Below are 16,229 nucleotides of genomic sequence, written 5' to 3' on the forward strand. Positions count from 1 at the left end.
TGTTGCTCACAGAGTGTGTTATCATTGGAAACAACTAATTTAATAGCTTTCCATATCACAACACCCTTTGATATGTTAACCCAACTGGTTAGAACAGTGGTGAGACACTATTAGAGCGAGTGAATGACAACTGCTTCCAATGGGCATTGTCCTCTAGGAAGTAGCAGGAATCGTTTTTTTGGGAGAATGACCCATGACTTAGTGGGAGAATTTGGGGCGAATATGGATACGTAGGGTATGTTTTTTAACGTTTTAAATGTTTATAGCCGTATAATGGCAATCAAAATCTGCATTGAATCTGTCTTTCTGTTTTTATTATTAGGTAAAAACAGAACTTCATTCAAACATTAGGTTGTATCAAGGGTCAAGGAATGGAAGTACCATCAGGATTCATCTGGAAAGAAGTCTAGTCAAGCAAATTAAATTAAAATAAAATAAATGATCCTGTATGGCTGTATCCTTCGGCCTTTTCTCTTGAACAAACAAAAAATTCCAAAGGGGTTAGTTGGGTGAAGTGAATCAGCTTGGCATAAAGCCCCGTTCAGACTCACATTACTGATTACAACTTTTTAGATTACTCATAGTCTCAACTCTCAAATCTCAACTCAAATCATGTTTCTATTGCTTTCTTCTCTTGCCCTTCTTACTCTCTTAATTCTATTTCTTATATCTAAAAGCCACATATTTCATGGAAGTTCAACAAGCAGACTTCTTCCACCAGGTCCCTCTGGGTTACCCCTCATCGGAAACTTACACCAACTGGGTAAGTCACCTCTTCATTGCACCCTTCATCAACTCTCCAGAAGATATGGTCCCCTTATGTACTTGCAGCTAGGTTGTGTACCAGCAGTGGTGGTTTCTTCAGCAGGAATGGCCAAAGAGATCTTCAAAACTCATGATCTTGAATTCTCCGGTAGGCCGCTCCCCGTTACTATACAAAAGGAAACTTACAATAGATTAGACCTGGTTTTCTCACCCTATGGTGAATACTGGAGAGAGGTAAGGAAGATTTGCATTATTATTCTCTTCTGCACCAAGAGTGTACAATCCTTTCGGTTCATAAGGGAGGATGAGATTTCCATATTGATTCAGTCCATCTCCAAATCTGCTGCTGCTTCAAATCCAATTAATCTGAGTGAAATGATATTTTCTACTGCAAACAGCATAATTTGTAGGATGGCATTCAGCAAGAGTTTCCATCTTGGAGCAAGTGAAACAAGTAGTTTTTATGAAATGCTCGATGAGCGCCATGCTTTAATTCGTAGCTTTGCCTTCGCTAACTATTTTCCATATGTGGGTTGGGTCCTGGATTCTCTCACTGGATTAAATACAAGGCTTGAGAGGAACTTCCAACAATTTGAATCATTCTACAGACAAGCCATTGAAGAGCACCTTGATCTTAAGAGGCAAAACCCTGAGAAAGAAGATATCATTGATACTTTGCTTCGAATGCAACAGGATAAATCAAGTACAATTGACTTCACTCTAGATCATATCAAGGCAATTGTCACGGTACTTTTTTCATAATCCTCAGTTTATTTTGGACTACTTTTGTTCCATCAATAGAGTGATTAATTAATTATAATTGTGTGTGAAAATTTGGATTTGGTGCTCACAAAATTGTGTCCACACCATTCTCGCAGCTCTTTAACAGCCATGCATTGGGAACATCTTCCATGAATTAAAACCCAAAAGTATGGAAATATTCCTAATGCACGACAGAAAAGTGCTGTGAGCACAATTGCATTCTTCTTGCCATGTGATGCTTTAAGTTAATATCATCTTGCCATGTGGCAAAAGAAAACCCTTGTTTATTGAATTGTTGATGTTTCAATAACTAACTATTATAAGGTAAAAGCCCAATGAACAGTGTGCTATATAACTTTTATGAACTAGGAAATTGAAGTACTAATTCATTGCAGGATATTTTGATTGCTGGAGTGGACACAACTACAGCAACCTTGGTCTGGGCTCTTACTCTACTAGCCAAAAATCCAAAAGTGATGAAGAAAGCACAGAACGAAGTTAGAAGCTTGACAGGGAAAAAAGGGAAGATAACAGAGGATGATCTTCACCAACTTCATTACCTCAAGTGTATCATAAAGGAGACGCTAAGGTTGCAGCCTCCAGCTCCATTATTGGTTCCGCGAGAAACCATGAAACACTGCATAATTGATGGCTACCACATTTATCCCAAGACCCAGCTCTTGGTGAATGCATGGACTATTGGAAGGGATCCTGAATATTGGGAGAACCCAGAAGAATTCGTACCAGAAAGGTTCACCGATAGCTCCATCGATTTCAAAGGACAACACTTCGAATTTATACCATTTGGGTCTGGTCGAAGAGTTTGTCCAGGCATACAGCTTGGAATGGTGATTGTGGAGCTTACACTTGCAAATCTTCTCTATTCATTTAACTGGGAACTGCCTAAGGGGATCAAGGAAGAAGATATTGACATGGAGGGGTCACTTGGTATTACAATGCACAAGAAAAATGCTCTTCACCTTGTGGCTACTAACTATAATGATCATCACCAGTGATCATTCTTTATTTGTCGTTCTTGTTGCTGCTGCTCCTACTGTTTTTGTTTCTATGTTTAATATTCTACTGCTTCTAATATTAATGGGTAGCCTTGATGTGTTTAGTAGCTCCAGCAAGACTAAAGTCTTAATTTACAGGAAGTTGGACTCTGATTACAGGCACATATATGGAGAGCATCCCATCCTACACTCTCATTAATGACTCTCCTTTTCTTATTTATTTGATACAATGAAACCATTTTGAATACTTGATAAAGAAGTGTTAGGTTTTAATCTCTGTTAAGTGGGCTTACATATTCAGTGAAACAATTGCATTGATGGGCTATCTTGTAAGTGAGCTAAATCAAGTGATTCATTTAGGCAAAGCCCGTAGGCTTCAACAAAAGGGTATGGGGCTTAATGAGTGGATACCACATTTTTGCCCATATAGGCTTAATGGGATCCTATTAGGTCAAAATATAAAGGCTCCTAGGTTATGGTTCCCAATATGTTAAATCATCTAGCTGCCCTCTTGCTCTACCCCATTAGAGTCAAGAGCTGAGAAAACCCAAGGAAGAAGGAAGATTTAATTGAGGAAAACCACAGTCGACCTACCATTGATTCATCACTCATTCCGCAAAGGTTTCTACTACTACGATGGATACAGGTATGCACGTTTAAACCTCCTTGATAACTGCAGCATGATATTCTTTGGGGTGCAACATGGCTTCTTGTTCTTCGTACATGAATGATATTGGTATGATTCTGCAAGACTAAGGATTGATTTGCTCCCCTTTATATATTCTTACAAGTGGTATCAGAGCCTTATATCATGTTTGGTTATTAGGATTATCGTTTTTCTTTTTTTATCGATTTCTTTGTGGTTGCCTCTCGATCGATGGATACAGTCGTTCGGCTGTGTGTGCTTGTCGAACAGCCATGAAGCAAGGTTGTGTCGACCAAAAAAAAAAACACAAAGACGCATTGATGATTCAATGCGATTTCGATTTCAGTCGACCAAAAAAAAAAAAGGGAAGACGCATTGATGATTCAATGCGGTTTAGGGAGAGACACATTGATTATTCAGTTTCGCTTTCAGTTGACCCAAAAAAGAAAAAAAAACAAAAAAATAATCATAAGACGCATCGGTGTTGCGTGTTTACTTGCGATGCCTCTCTGGAATCAGTGTTGCGTGTTTGGAACCCAAAAAAAAAAAAACAACGACGCATCAGTGTTGCGATGCGCCTCTGGAACCCAAGAATGAATTCACATCAGTGATTCGATGCGTCTACAGAACCAACTCAAAAAAAAAAATTGGAATCGTGATTTGCATGCACATAAGTAATTTACATGTCTTCTTTGGCATGGAAGTAACCTTGAACTTTTGACTTTGTCATGCATGCGATGAATTATGAATACTTATTCCTTTTCAAATTAAATTGATTGAAGCAACATGCTACCAAAGTAGCCTCTGTAGTGTAAAATTAATTTGATTTGAAATATAAAGATTTTTTGTGTTCATTGTCCATGCAGACATTGATAGGCCCAAAGGAAGGTTGATGTTTGGCCGGGCAGTGAACACGCATGCGATGATTTAAATATAAAGATTTTGTGTGTTCATTGTCCATGCGGACATTGATCAACCCAAAGGAAGGTTGATGTTTGGCCGGGCAATGAACACACATGCGATGATGAATATTGATATAATAAAGTTATTATCCATGTGAATAGTAGTCGGTCCAAAGAAAGGCTATTGTTTGACAGGATTTATTATCAATGTTTGATTGTTGCATTGAGAGTACCATTTACATTTGATATTTCTGTGCAAACACTAAATGTCAAGTTGTACTGAGTATCTTGCCTTTGTAATTTATATTATTGATTATATGTTGTTTTTGTTCTCTGTTCAGTTTCAACAACTGCAAATAATGTTTCTGCTCAAATCAGTGCCATTCCCATGCTGAATGGTACAAACTTTAAGATCTGAAAAGAGAATGTGGAAATCGTTCTTGACTGCATGGATTTAGACCTTGCGTTAAGGACAGAGCGACCCATCCCTGCTGAGGACAATTCCAATGAAGCCAAAGTTGAGAAATGGGATCGCTCTAATCGCATGAGTCTGATGATTATGAAACGTTCCATACCGGAATGAAACATTCCATACCAGAAGCGTTTCGGGGCTCTATTTCTGAGAGCAATAATGCTAAGGAATCCCTTGTGGCGATACAATAGTATTTCGCCAAGAATGAGAAAACAGAGACTAGCAACCTTTTAGCTACTCTAATTTCTATGAGGTACAAGGGAAAATGAAATATAAGAGAGTACATATTGGAAATGTCGAATCTTGCTGGTAAACTAAAGGCACTAAAGTTAGAGATAAATGATGATTTGCTTGTGCATTTAGTTCTCATTTCTCTTCCTGCACAATTCAGTCAATTTAAGGTGAGTTATAATACTCAAAAGGAGAAATGGACTCTTAATGAGCTCATTTCTCAGTGTGTGCAAGAAGAAGAAAGAATCTAGAGAGAAAAGACGAAAAGTGCTCACTTAGCATCAACCTTTCAGAATAATAAAAAGAAGAGGACTAAGGATACTACAAAAGGAATATCCACGTAGAAAAAGGCAAAGAATCAAGGTGATGGATTTACCTATTTTTTCTGCAAGAAAGGAGGACACATGAAGAAAGAGTGTCCCAAATACGCCGCATGGTGCATGAAGAAGGGTATGTCTCTCACTTTAGTTTGTTCTGAGGCTAATTTAGCTTCTGTACCTATAGACACTTGGTGGATAGATTCTGGCGCTACTACTCACATAAGTGTATCTATGCAGGGTTGCATCTAGAGCTGACCGCCAACTGATGCTGAAAGATTCATCTGTGTAGGCGATGGCAATAAAGTTCCTGTGGAAACTGTAGGACATTTTAGATTGATTTTAAAAACTAGTTGTTATTTGAATTTAGTTGAGACGTTTGTAGCTTCGTCATTTAAATAGAACTTAATTTCTATTTCCTATTTAGACAAATTCGGTTACTTTTGTGGTTTTGGAAATAATAAAGTTAATATTTCTCTAAATTCAAATGTTATTGGTACCGGTATTTTAATTGATCATCTTTATATGTTAGAAACTATTGCTTCCCACAATGCAGTCCTGCATGCAAGTACTAAAGGTGCAAACCGTAAATTAACCGAGAATTTTGCTTCTTTATGGCATAAGCGTTTAGGCCACATCTCTAAATAGAGAATTCAAAGGCTTGTGTCGGATAGAAGTCTTGATTCCCTTAATTTAATGGACTTCCAAGTCTGTATTGAGTGTATTAAGGGAAAATTGTCGAACACAAAGAAAATATGTGCCAATAGATGTACGGAAGTCTTAGAACTGATACATATGGACATTTGTGGGCCATTCCCTATGCCTGCATGGAATGGCTAGCAGTACTTCATCACTTTCATAGACGACTATTCGTGGTATGGGTACCTATACTTAATAAGTGAGAAGTCTCAATCCTTGGACATTTTCAAGTCTTATAAAGCTGAAGTTGAACTTCAACTTGGTAAGAAAATTAAAGTCGTCAAATCTGACTGTGACGGGGAATACTATGGCATATATGATGGATCAGGAGAGCAACGTCCAGGACCCTTCGCTAACTTCTTAAAGTAATGTGGTATCGTCCCACAGTACACAATGCCAGGTACACCCAACATGAATGGTGTTGCTAAAAGACGAAACATGACACTTAAGGACATGGTGATGAGCATGATTAGTCATTCTTCTTTACCTGAATCACTTTGGGGAGAAGCATTAAAAACTATAGTGTATATCCTTAACAGAGTACCCAACAAAGCAGTAACTGAAACCCCATATGAGTTGTGGACTGGGAAAAAGCTCAGCATAAGGCACCTACACATTTGGGGCTGAAGCGAGGCCTTATAGGCACAACGAAAGGAAATTGGACTCTAGGACAGTTAGCTGTTACTTTGTTGGATACGTGGAGTGTTCTCGATGGTTCAAGTTATATGATCCCACTACCCGTTCCTTCTTTGAGACGGGAAATGCGAGATTTCTTGAAGATGTTGAGTTTGGAGGGGAAGAATTAAGGAACGTCTCTTTTGACCAAACAATTATCTTGCAAGAAGAGAAATTCATTTCTCTTCCTGATATTATTATCTTGCAAGAAGAGAAATTCATTTCTCTTCCTGATATTATTATCACCAGTGATCAGACAACAATTCTTGGCACTGTTCATGAAGCGATTCCGGTTCAAGACAACAATGAAGTTCCTTCCATAGAGCAAACTCAACAACCTCAAGAAGTGCCATTGTGGAGATCCAACAAACAAAGGAGAAGTGCGATTCCAGATGACTATATCGTGTTCCTCCTAGAACAAGAAGATTCGGTAGGCTTAGCGGAAAATGATCCAATCACCCTTCACGAAGTCCTTCAAAGTTATAATTCTCAACATTGGATCAATGCCATGCAAGAAGAGATGAAATCCATGAAAGACAATGACGTTTGGGATCTTGTCGAGATGCCTGAAGGCTCGAAACCCATTGGTTGCAAATGGATATTTAAAATCAAAAGGGATTCAAAAGGCAATTTTGAAAGATATAAGGCTCGTCTAGTCGCCAAAGGTTTCACTCAAAGGGAAGGCATTGATTATAAAGAGACATTTTCTCTGATTTCTTCGAAGGACTCCTTTAGGACAATAATGACACTTGTAGCTCATTTTGATTTAGAGCTTCATCAGATGGATGTAAAGACAATGTTTCTCAATAGAGACATTGATGAAACGATTTATATGGTTCAGCCAGAAAACCTTGAATCCAAAGATTCAAAGTCTATGGTTTACAAATTAAAGAAATCTATCTATGGTCTCAAACATGCTTCTCATCGATGGTATCACAAAGTTCATCAAGTGATTACCTCATATGGTTTTGAGGTAAATGTGGTTGATGAATGTGTATACCACAAGTTCAGTGGGAGCAACTTTATCTTCCTAGTACTATATGTCAATGACATACTGCTTGCGAGTAACGATATAGACTTACTGCACGAAACCAAGAAATTTCTCACTAAGAATTTTGAGATGAAAGATCTTGGGGATGCCTCTTTTGTGCTAGGCATACAAATACTATGAGATCGCTCTCGAGGCATTCTTGGATTGTCACAAAAGGGCTATATCGAAAAGGTGCTAAGCAGATTCGGCATGAAAAGTTGTTCGCCGGGTGATACACATGTGGCTAAAGGAGACAAGTTTAGTCTTAGTCAGTGCCCCAAAACAGACATTGAAATAAAGGAGATGCAAAAGGTTCCCTATGCCTCGGCTATAGGAAGTCTGATGTATGCTCAAGTTTGTACCCATCCCAATATAGCATTTATAGTGGGACTATTGGGTAGATATTTGAGTAATCCAGGATTGGATCATTGGAAAGCAGCCAAACGGGTCATGCGGTATTTACAGAGAACAAAGGACTTCATGTTAATCTATAGGAAATCAGACAGTTTGGAGATCATTGGGTATTCTGATTTTGATTTTGCAGAATGCCAAGACAGCAAACGATCCACTTCGGGCTATGTTTTCATGTTAGCTAGAGGAGCTATATCTTGGAAAAGAGCCAAATAGACGCTCATAGCCCCTTCAACTATGGCAGCATAGTTCATAGCTTGCTTTGAGGCATCCAATCATGGGATATGGCTGCATAACTTTGTCACGGGGTTGTGAGTGGTTAATGGCATTAAAAGGCCATTAAAGTTATTGTGTGACAATAAATCTGCAGTTCTACATTCCAACAACAACAGAAGTTCTCTGAAGTCGAAACATATTGATATCAAGTTTCTATCTGTTAAGGAAAGAGTTCAGAGTGGTCAGATTTGCATAGAGCATATAGGGACAAACTCCATGATAGCGGATTCGTTGACCAAGGGATTGCCACTTAAGGTGTTTCATGAGCACACTGCTCGTATGGGTATAGACATGTTTTATGATACCTTGATTTAGTGGGAGTTTTCTTTTCTTTTGCTCTTGGATGTACTATGGATTAAGGCATGTTTGCATGTCTACATTTACACATAATAAAGTTTATGACTCTTTCCATCATCTACATCTCTAAATATGTTTGTGACTTTGATTGATCTCTCTAAAGAATAAATTTGAACCAGTTGGAAATAGACATGTTTTGAAATCACATTGCATGTAATTTCCATGCCACTCATCTATACTTGATCTATGTCATTGAATGCATTGATATAGTGAGCATGAAAGGTTTAATCACGTATATATGTGGCGAATGGTGTCATGGTCTCATATTAGTACAGGAGATGGACCAGATTGAAACTAAGGAGAAGTCTAAAGAAATTAGCATAAGAAGTATACACATAATGAATTCTTTCAATATGATTGTTTCAGTCCTCATATGTAGCCCAAGTGGGAGATTGTTAGGTTTTAATCTCTGTTAAGTGGGCTTACATATTCAATGAAACAATTGCATTGATGGGCTATCTTGTAAGTGGGCTAAATCAAGTGATTCATTTAGGCAAAGCCTGTAGACTTCAACAAAAGGATATGAGGCTTAATGAGTGGATACCACATTTTGCCCCAATATGTTAAATCATCTAGTCGCCCTCTTGCTCTACCCCATTAGAGTCAAGAGCTGAGAAAGCCTAAGGAAGAAGGAAATTTTAACTAAAGAAAACCACAGTCGACCTACCATTGATTCATCACTCATTTTGCAAAGGTTTCTACTACTGCATGGATACTGTATGCATGTCTAAACCTCCTTGATAACTACAGCATGATATTCTTTGAGGTGCAACATGGCTTCTTGTTCTTCGTACATGAATGATATTGGTATGATTCTATAAGACTAAGGATTGATTTGCTCCCCTTTATATATTCTTACAAGAAGTCCAAGGGAATTATGTTATTTTTGTGGTCTTTTTAAGTTTCATTCAATTGAGTGGCACAACCTCTGAAAAGCAACCAATCCTTTCTTCTAACATACAATAACTAATGCTCTGTTTGGTTTATCAAAAAAAGGAGTAAAACAGAAAGCTGAGGGAAAGGCTGTTGAGGAATATGACCACTAAGTGCCCATTTGGGAGAGCCTTCAGGTTGTGGCTTCAAGTTTTATGATTTATGGTGTGGGTTCTGCTTTGACAGCCGATGAGAAGTGGAAAGGGAAAAAGGTCAAAACATTTAAACAAAATTTAGGCCCCGTTTGGTTTGTAGTAATAGAGGTCTGGAATTGGAATCGGAATGGGCTATTCTGATTCCAACTGTTTGGTTGGGCAAAATCCAAATTCCATTCTAATTCCTGCTGGAATGTCATTCCCCCATTTTAGAGAATGGCCATTCCCTATCCCTCTCTTAGAAATGAAATCCCATTCTTGCTGATTTTAATTTTTATTCTCATTCTTGTCTGAACTAAACAAATTATGGGAATGGACCATTCCGATTCCGATTTTGATTACAAAACAAACGGACCCTTAAAAAGAAATACTTAAGGTTCTGTTTGATTTGCAGATGGAATCGGAATAAAAATCTGTTAGAATGGCTTTTCCATAGTTTGATTGGCTTATATAGGAATCTGAGAGCATTGAAATTAGCTGGAGTGGGATTTCATGCATTCCCAAGAGAGAGGGAATGACCTCTCCCTCAAATGAGAGAATATGCCATTCTAACAGAAATAAGAATGAAATTCTAATTCCACCCAACGAAACAGTTGTAGCAAAAATTTAAGCCATCCAAAACTGTTTAACACCAATAACTAAGACACGACTCAGGGTTTGAAATTTGAATACAAGAGCTCTTCGACAGGAATCACGCCATTGAAAAGTTTCCTCATGAAAACATAAAATTTAGTAGGAATTCCCAGATATCCAAACTTTACTAGGACTCTCCTAGGAAGAAGATATATAAATCGATTACTAACAAAAAAAAAATGAGCTGCAAACCACCATTGTATGAGAAACTCTAAAGAAAACATATAAAAATGATGCAATCTAGGGAAAATTTGAGCCTTCCTATGGTTTGGGTGAGGAATTGCACTATTGCCCCTACTTTCACATGTGTATTAATACAACTTGCTTCGAAGTGCTCTTGTATTCAACGTTTCATTCCCTGATTTGGGTGAGAATTATACACATGTTCATCAAATTAAAATGGAAATGGGAATCTAGAGTGATTTTGATAGTTATTCTCCTAGTTACAAGGTACTAATTAATAAAGGTCTAGGTCTTTTTCTTTGCATCTATCAAACATTAATGGTTCAATTTTCAAGTTTCATCTCAACGGGACAACAAAACTAAATTATTCAAAATGACTAATTTTTACTCTCTGATTAGGGGTGTTAATAAATAGTTTGTTAGATTGCCCATGTTCGACTAGTAAGTTTCCTTAAGTAAAGATGAAGTGGATTTAGCTGGGTTTGTAAGGACCATCGTTGACTTGGGTGACAAAATGACCAAGCCATCCAGAGGCCCAACTTTAAACTGGCACTTTTTATTGGAATATATGCAACCTAGAAATATGTAGCTAACTAGTTACATAATTCGACTAATAAGTGGATTTAGCTACATAATTAGGGATGAAAGTTTTCCTCCTAAAATCAGGGCCCATTTCGAATGGGGTGGGTTTTCTTCGATCTTAAATTGGGATGGGAAAAATATTTTTTTCCCAAAGTAAATATAGGGTGGAGATGGGATCTGCATATAATTTTTTAAAATCAATGATAAGTTAATAAAATATCTCTAGATCTAATATTAATTTCAAGTGCTTCTATTTCCCTTAAATTCCTAAAACCCAAGGATGCCATAATTCCATTTTTGTAATACCCCTAAACTGTCACAACCCAATTTCCAAAATATCTCAAATTCACATAATTCTATTTCTAAAATACCTTTAAATTGGATGCATTTTTAGATGATTTATTTAAGGCAGGAAAATTTTGGGGATTTCCCATCCCCGATGGGGAGTGGGTGCCCCACCACGAACTTGCTTGCGACTAGGGATGGGACAGATATAGAATAAGGCAAGGTTGAAAGTATCAACACAAGCCGATATGCCAGTTCAGAAGGATCAGTTTAAGGCCCGGATATCCTTTGAAACAGTGTCTGACTCGATACAACCCCTAGAGGGACATATTGAAAAACCATTAGCTTGATACATATCGGGGACCAAATTGTTGCTCGAGCCAAAATATAGGGTACTGATCATGAATTTTCCCTTATTAGAATTGAAGCCTTATCTTCATTTATATATAAGAATAGACAACTCTAATGCCTTGCTTGTTTGCATTACAGTTTCATTTGAACTAATGAAAAAGTATGAGGAATACAAATAAGTTCATCCAAATTTTGGTTTCATGTGGTAAAAGGTTTTACTTTGTTTTGTTCACCTCATGTGAAATAAAATAAAATCCAAATCAGAAATTAACCAAAATTTATGATTTCTCATTTACACTCCCATGCATTTGTATAAGTGCAACTAAAATTGCTCCATAAACTAACATAATTTTGTTGTATTTGGTTGCAATGCAAATAAATTTACACTGATGCAAAACTATGACAGTGCAAATGATTTGAGTGTAAGTTCTGACCTATTTTTTGTTAAATTTTAGCTTTTTTTTTTTTTTTGATTGCAGTACAAATGAAGTAAATCAAGACATGAAGCAAACTAAAATAAAACCCAAAACATAATTAAACAAGAATTTACATTTTTCTCAATTGCACTATCATATATTTATATTAGTACAAATAAAATTGCACTGCAACCAAACCATTAGAACAAACTATTCTCAGTTACATGAGTTGACTCTCGTCACATGACTCATGAATGTATATGATATATTTTAAAATATTTATAAAACAATTAATATAAAATAAAATAGAGCACATTTGTACATGTGCTACATATAGAATGTATAATATAAATAATATATATTAAACATATACCAAATATAATATTTTTATTTATATATGCATTGGGCTAGATCACGCTAAGAATGACCCCTATGACCGGGTCTACTTGACGGAGATAGCCACCATAAGAAGCTATATTTATCACATCTTCACAACATACATGATCTAAAATCTTGGCTGTGAAATTTGACAATTCTATAGTATGAAAATTTTCAACCCTATTATCATAACCATTTTTCATTTTTATTATATATTACATATTACAAGGGAATTAAGAGGTGAAGATAGAGAAGGTGCAGAAACACAGATGATGTGAGTTGGATCTTACCACAAAGAGCCTACAGTTGGTGGATTTGATCCCACACCTCTGTATACATTCAAAGAGATGCTGAATTGCTGAGTAAACATCTCAAAGTTTGGCTACCCTAATCAAGTGAAAGCTATCTCCATAGAGAGCCTGCAATATGGTAGGAACCCTCTACAGCACGTTGAGTGGTATGCATAAAAAAACTTCTAAAGAGAGAGGAGATTTAACTTTTATTACATTGTTATCGTTATCTCGAAGGTAATATCAAGTAAAATCTTCTTGCTGTCTTTATCAGTCCTTATTATCAATGACATAATAACAAAATCACAAAGCAAGCTGTGAGTTATGGTGGAAAGCTACTTTTTGACTATGGGATTGCGAGGGTCCCTTGGGCTTCTCTTTGTGATCAGAGAGACTTTTTTTATTTTCCAACTTGTGATGATATAAAACTAATATCAATATATATAAACAGACTTTGCTCGTATAGTTTCCGCTTATTACTTTGTTTTCTTCTATTGCCTTTCTGTTCTTATTTCATTTACCGAAAACTACAATTTCCTTGTAAGTTAAAGAAAAGCTCTTTTTCACCAGGGTTGCCTAATTTTTCCCTCATTCAGGAACAGAAAGTTTAGGAAAAGTTCAGAAAATTTTGACAGAATTTGTTGAGGACTTTCCCTCAATTTCTATTTCTTTCATTTATTTTTTCAAACCAAAACAACTTAAGAGATATGGCCCTCTCATATCTTTCCAATGGAGAACATTCCAGCATTGGTGGCTTCTTCCCCAAGAATGGCAAAAGTGGTCTTAAAATCTTAAATCATGAATTCTAATAGACCAACTCGATGTTAATTTGAACAAAGGTAACCTTTTTTTCATTGATTGTAATTAAAATCAGGGTTCAAAATATTGCAATGTATTGATGCATATACTACGATATCTATTGATTTTCAGGGTCTTGTAAAGTATTAATCTCTCATAAAAATTAGTCTTAATTGATCCACCAGCTAATTCGATATATCTGTGTTCAATTTGTTCATACTGGGTTTAAAAGATGTTGAATTGGGGGAATGACCCTTGATGGCTGCTAAATTCCAATATTTTTTACTATTTTAGTAATCTCCTCCAACTTTAATTGTTTTATACAAAGAAGTCATGCGTGTTGGAAAAACAAAGTCCACTGGAGTTCCTAGAAAAGAAAAGCCGCATTTAGAGTAAAGATCTAGCAGGCAGACTAAGCACTCAATAAATATTCTAACAGCTGTCTTAGAAAATACAAATATGTCTTTTCAAGAATAGGCTAGGAGTCATTTGAAAAGAATATAAGTACAATTCGGCGCAAATACAAATATATCTGGTTCATAAAGCTCTGTTTGTTTGTGATACATACATTACCAGGGTATTTATGTACTCTGGTTTATATTCCCGAGTATTTGTTTGATATGTAAAAAAGTAATGATTATTAGATTAAAAATGTATTTTTTCACACTTTTGTATTCTGAGAATAGAGTATTACTTACCTATTTTTGGATACAATTTTGTGTTATTTTGATAATTAACTTTTTGGTCAAAGTTAAGGCATTGGAGGATCTGGAGCATAAGATAGTTGGAGCATTTAATTATGGGCCCACACTTTGCACCGATTTCAAACAAACAAGATGAGTGCAAAAGCAATTTAAAATATGAAACCGTGTTTGCGTTCCAACCAAACACAATGATTTCATACATTTTACAAATGAGTTTTAGGGCCTATTCGTTTCCTCTTAACTCTTATCTCTTAAGAGGAATCTTTTAACTTAAATGAAAAAATGGTTGTTCATTTCCTCTTATCTCTTATCTCTTAAAGTGCAATCATAAAACATTTTTTTTTTCAATGATATCCTAAAAACACAAACAAAAATTCTCATATATGGGGTCAAAATGGATATTTGATAATTTTCATAATACAGAATTCAGAATTCAGAACAACATTCTCTTCATTCAAAGTTCAAAGGAAAGAAAAAGTCACCAATACCTCTTAATGTAATTATTGTACTTTCAGAACGAGAAAGCCCTTAGTTGTGATCGATGCAAACACAAATTCCAAGATTGGAATCCACCTTTTAAATTTACCAATTTAGATGCATATTTCACATTCATTGTAACACAAACATATCTTGAAGTTTGTGATTTCTGTCATTTTTTATACACATGCATTCTCACCAAATGTCTTGTAAAACTAAATTAGAGTGCGTAAATACACCAAACTGACATTTGCTTTCTTCCCAAATGGAGCCTAAGGCTTAGTTTAAAAAGAGTACAAATACAAATTTGTAGGTACAAAACCTTACATTTTATATTATTTTATATGTGTTTGTACCATACATATTTGTATTTGTACTCCTTCCAAACTGAGCCTAATGCTTAGTTTGGAAATAGTACAAGTGCAAATATGTACAATGTAAATACATATAAAATAATAGAAAATACAAGGTTTTACACTCTACATATTTATATTTGTAAAGAATACAAATACAAAAATGTACGATGCAAATATATACAAAATAATACAAAATATAAGGTTTTGCACTCTACATATTTGCATTTAATTTATACTCTTTCCAAACAGAGCCTAAGGAACAATTGTCAAAAAGTTTTGAGTACTTATTTAGCATCCATTTGGAATCATGTCATATAGGCACCACTTCAGCATTTCCCTATTATCTGCACAATTTGACACATAAAAAATTGCAAAAATCGGCCTTAATTTATGTACACACTTATCGTTAGGGAAGCTTTATTTTAGTGATTCCCCAATAAATAAACATTATTCACTGTTTTGCTGATTTTGGTGTCTAATAACGCATAGTGATGCCTAAAGTGTCAATGAACAAATTCATTATTATTTTTATTGATTTTATAAATAAATCAAATATTAGTGAATAAACGCCAACCATTCCAAACACAGTGTGTTCATACTTAAGTGGATTCGGATCTGGTTTGAAACAACAGGTAGGAACACTCCATGGCACACCGAGTAAACACAAATAGCTTTCTAACACGTCCTTCTGAAGTGGACCGGGAAGTATTTGAAAAATGGGTGTCAATGCCACTGTTCTCACAAAGTATGCTTACTCAGTGTTATATACCTGTCCTACAAATGTCCTTAATTCATTGGACAGGGGTTGCTCACAGAGTGTCTTCTCATTGGAAACAACTAATTTAATAGCTTTCCATATCACAACACCCTTTGCAATGTTAATTCAACAGGTTAGAACAGTGGTGAGACACTATTAAAGCGAGTGAATGGCAACTGGTTCCAATGGGCATTTGTCCTCCGGGAAGTAGCAGGAATTGTTTTTATTATTAGGTAAAAAACAAAACTTCATTCAAACATTAGGATGTATCAAGGTTCAAGGAATGGAAATACCATCAGGATTCATCTGGTAAGAAGTCTAGCCAAGCAATAAATTAAAATAACATAAATGATCCTGTATGACTGTATCCTT

The 16,229-nt window shown here is 36.0% G+C and overlaps 1 protein-coding gene across 1 annotated transcript; it reads left to right on the forward strand.

The window, feature by feature from the left end:
• The first annotated feature begins 561 nt into the window (after positions 1 to 561).
• Positions 562 to 2,684, forward strand: LOC148852121 (cytochrome P450 71A9-like). Its single transcript, XM_088947418.1, has 2 exons — positions 562 to 1,512; positions 1,923 to 2,684. Exons 1-2 carry the CDS (start codon positions 613 to 615, stop codon positions 2,541 to 2,543), a joined length of 1,521 nt encoding a protein of 506 aa, XP_088803544.1. The 5' UTR covers positions 562 to 612; the 3' UTR covers positions 2,544 to 2,684.
• The last annotated feature ends 13,545 nt before the right edge of the window (positions 2,685 to 16,229 follow it).

The sequence above is a fragment of the Nelumbo lutea genome, chromosome 5, assembly GCF_056320005.1.
Source record: "Nelumbo lutea isolate HS-2025 chromosome 5, American lotus-T2T, whole genome shotgun sequence".
Classification (NCBI taxonomy): domain Eukaryota; kingdom Viridiplantae; phylum Streptophyta; class Magnoliopsida; order Proteales; family Nelumbonaceae; genus Nelumbo; species Nelumbo lutea.

What these genes read in the sequence shown, in the direction of transcription:
- LOC148852121 (XM_088947418.1), top strand. Translation starts at nt 613, where the DNA reads ATGTTTCTATTGCTTTCTTCTCTTGCCCTTCTTACTCTCTTAATTCTA. An exon ending in ATATCAAGGCAATTGTCACG is followed by an intron (nt 1,513 to 1,922) that starts GTACTTTTTTCA and finishes AATTCATTGCAG; the next exon opens with GATATTTTGATTGCTGGAGT.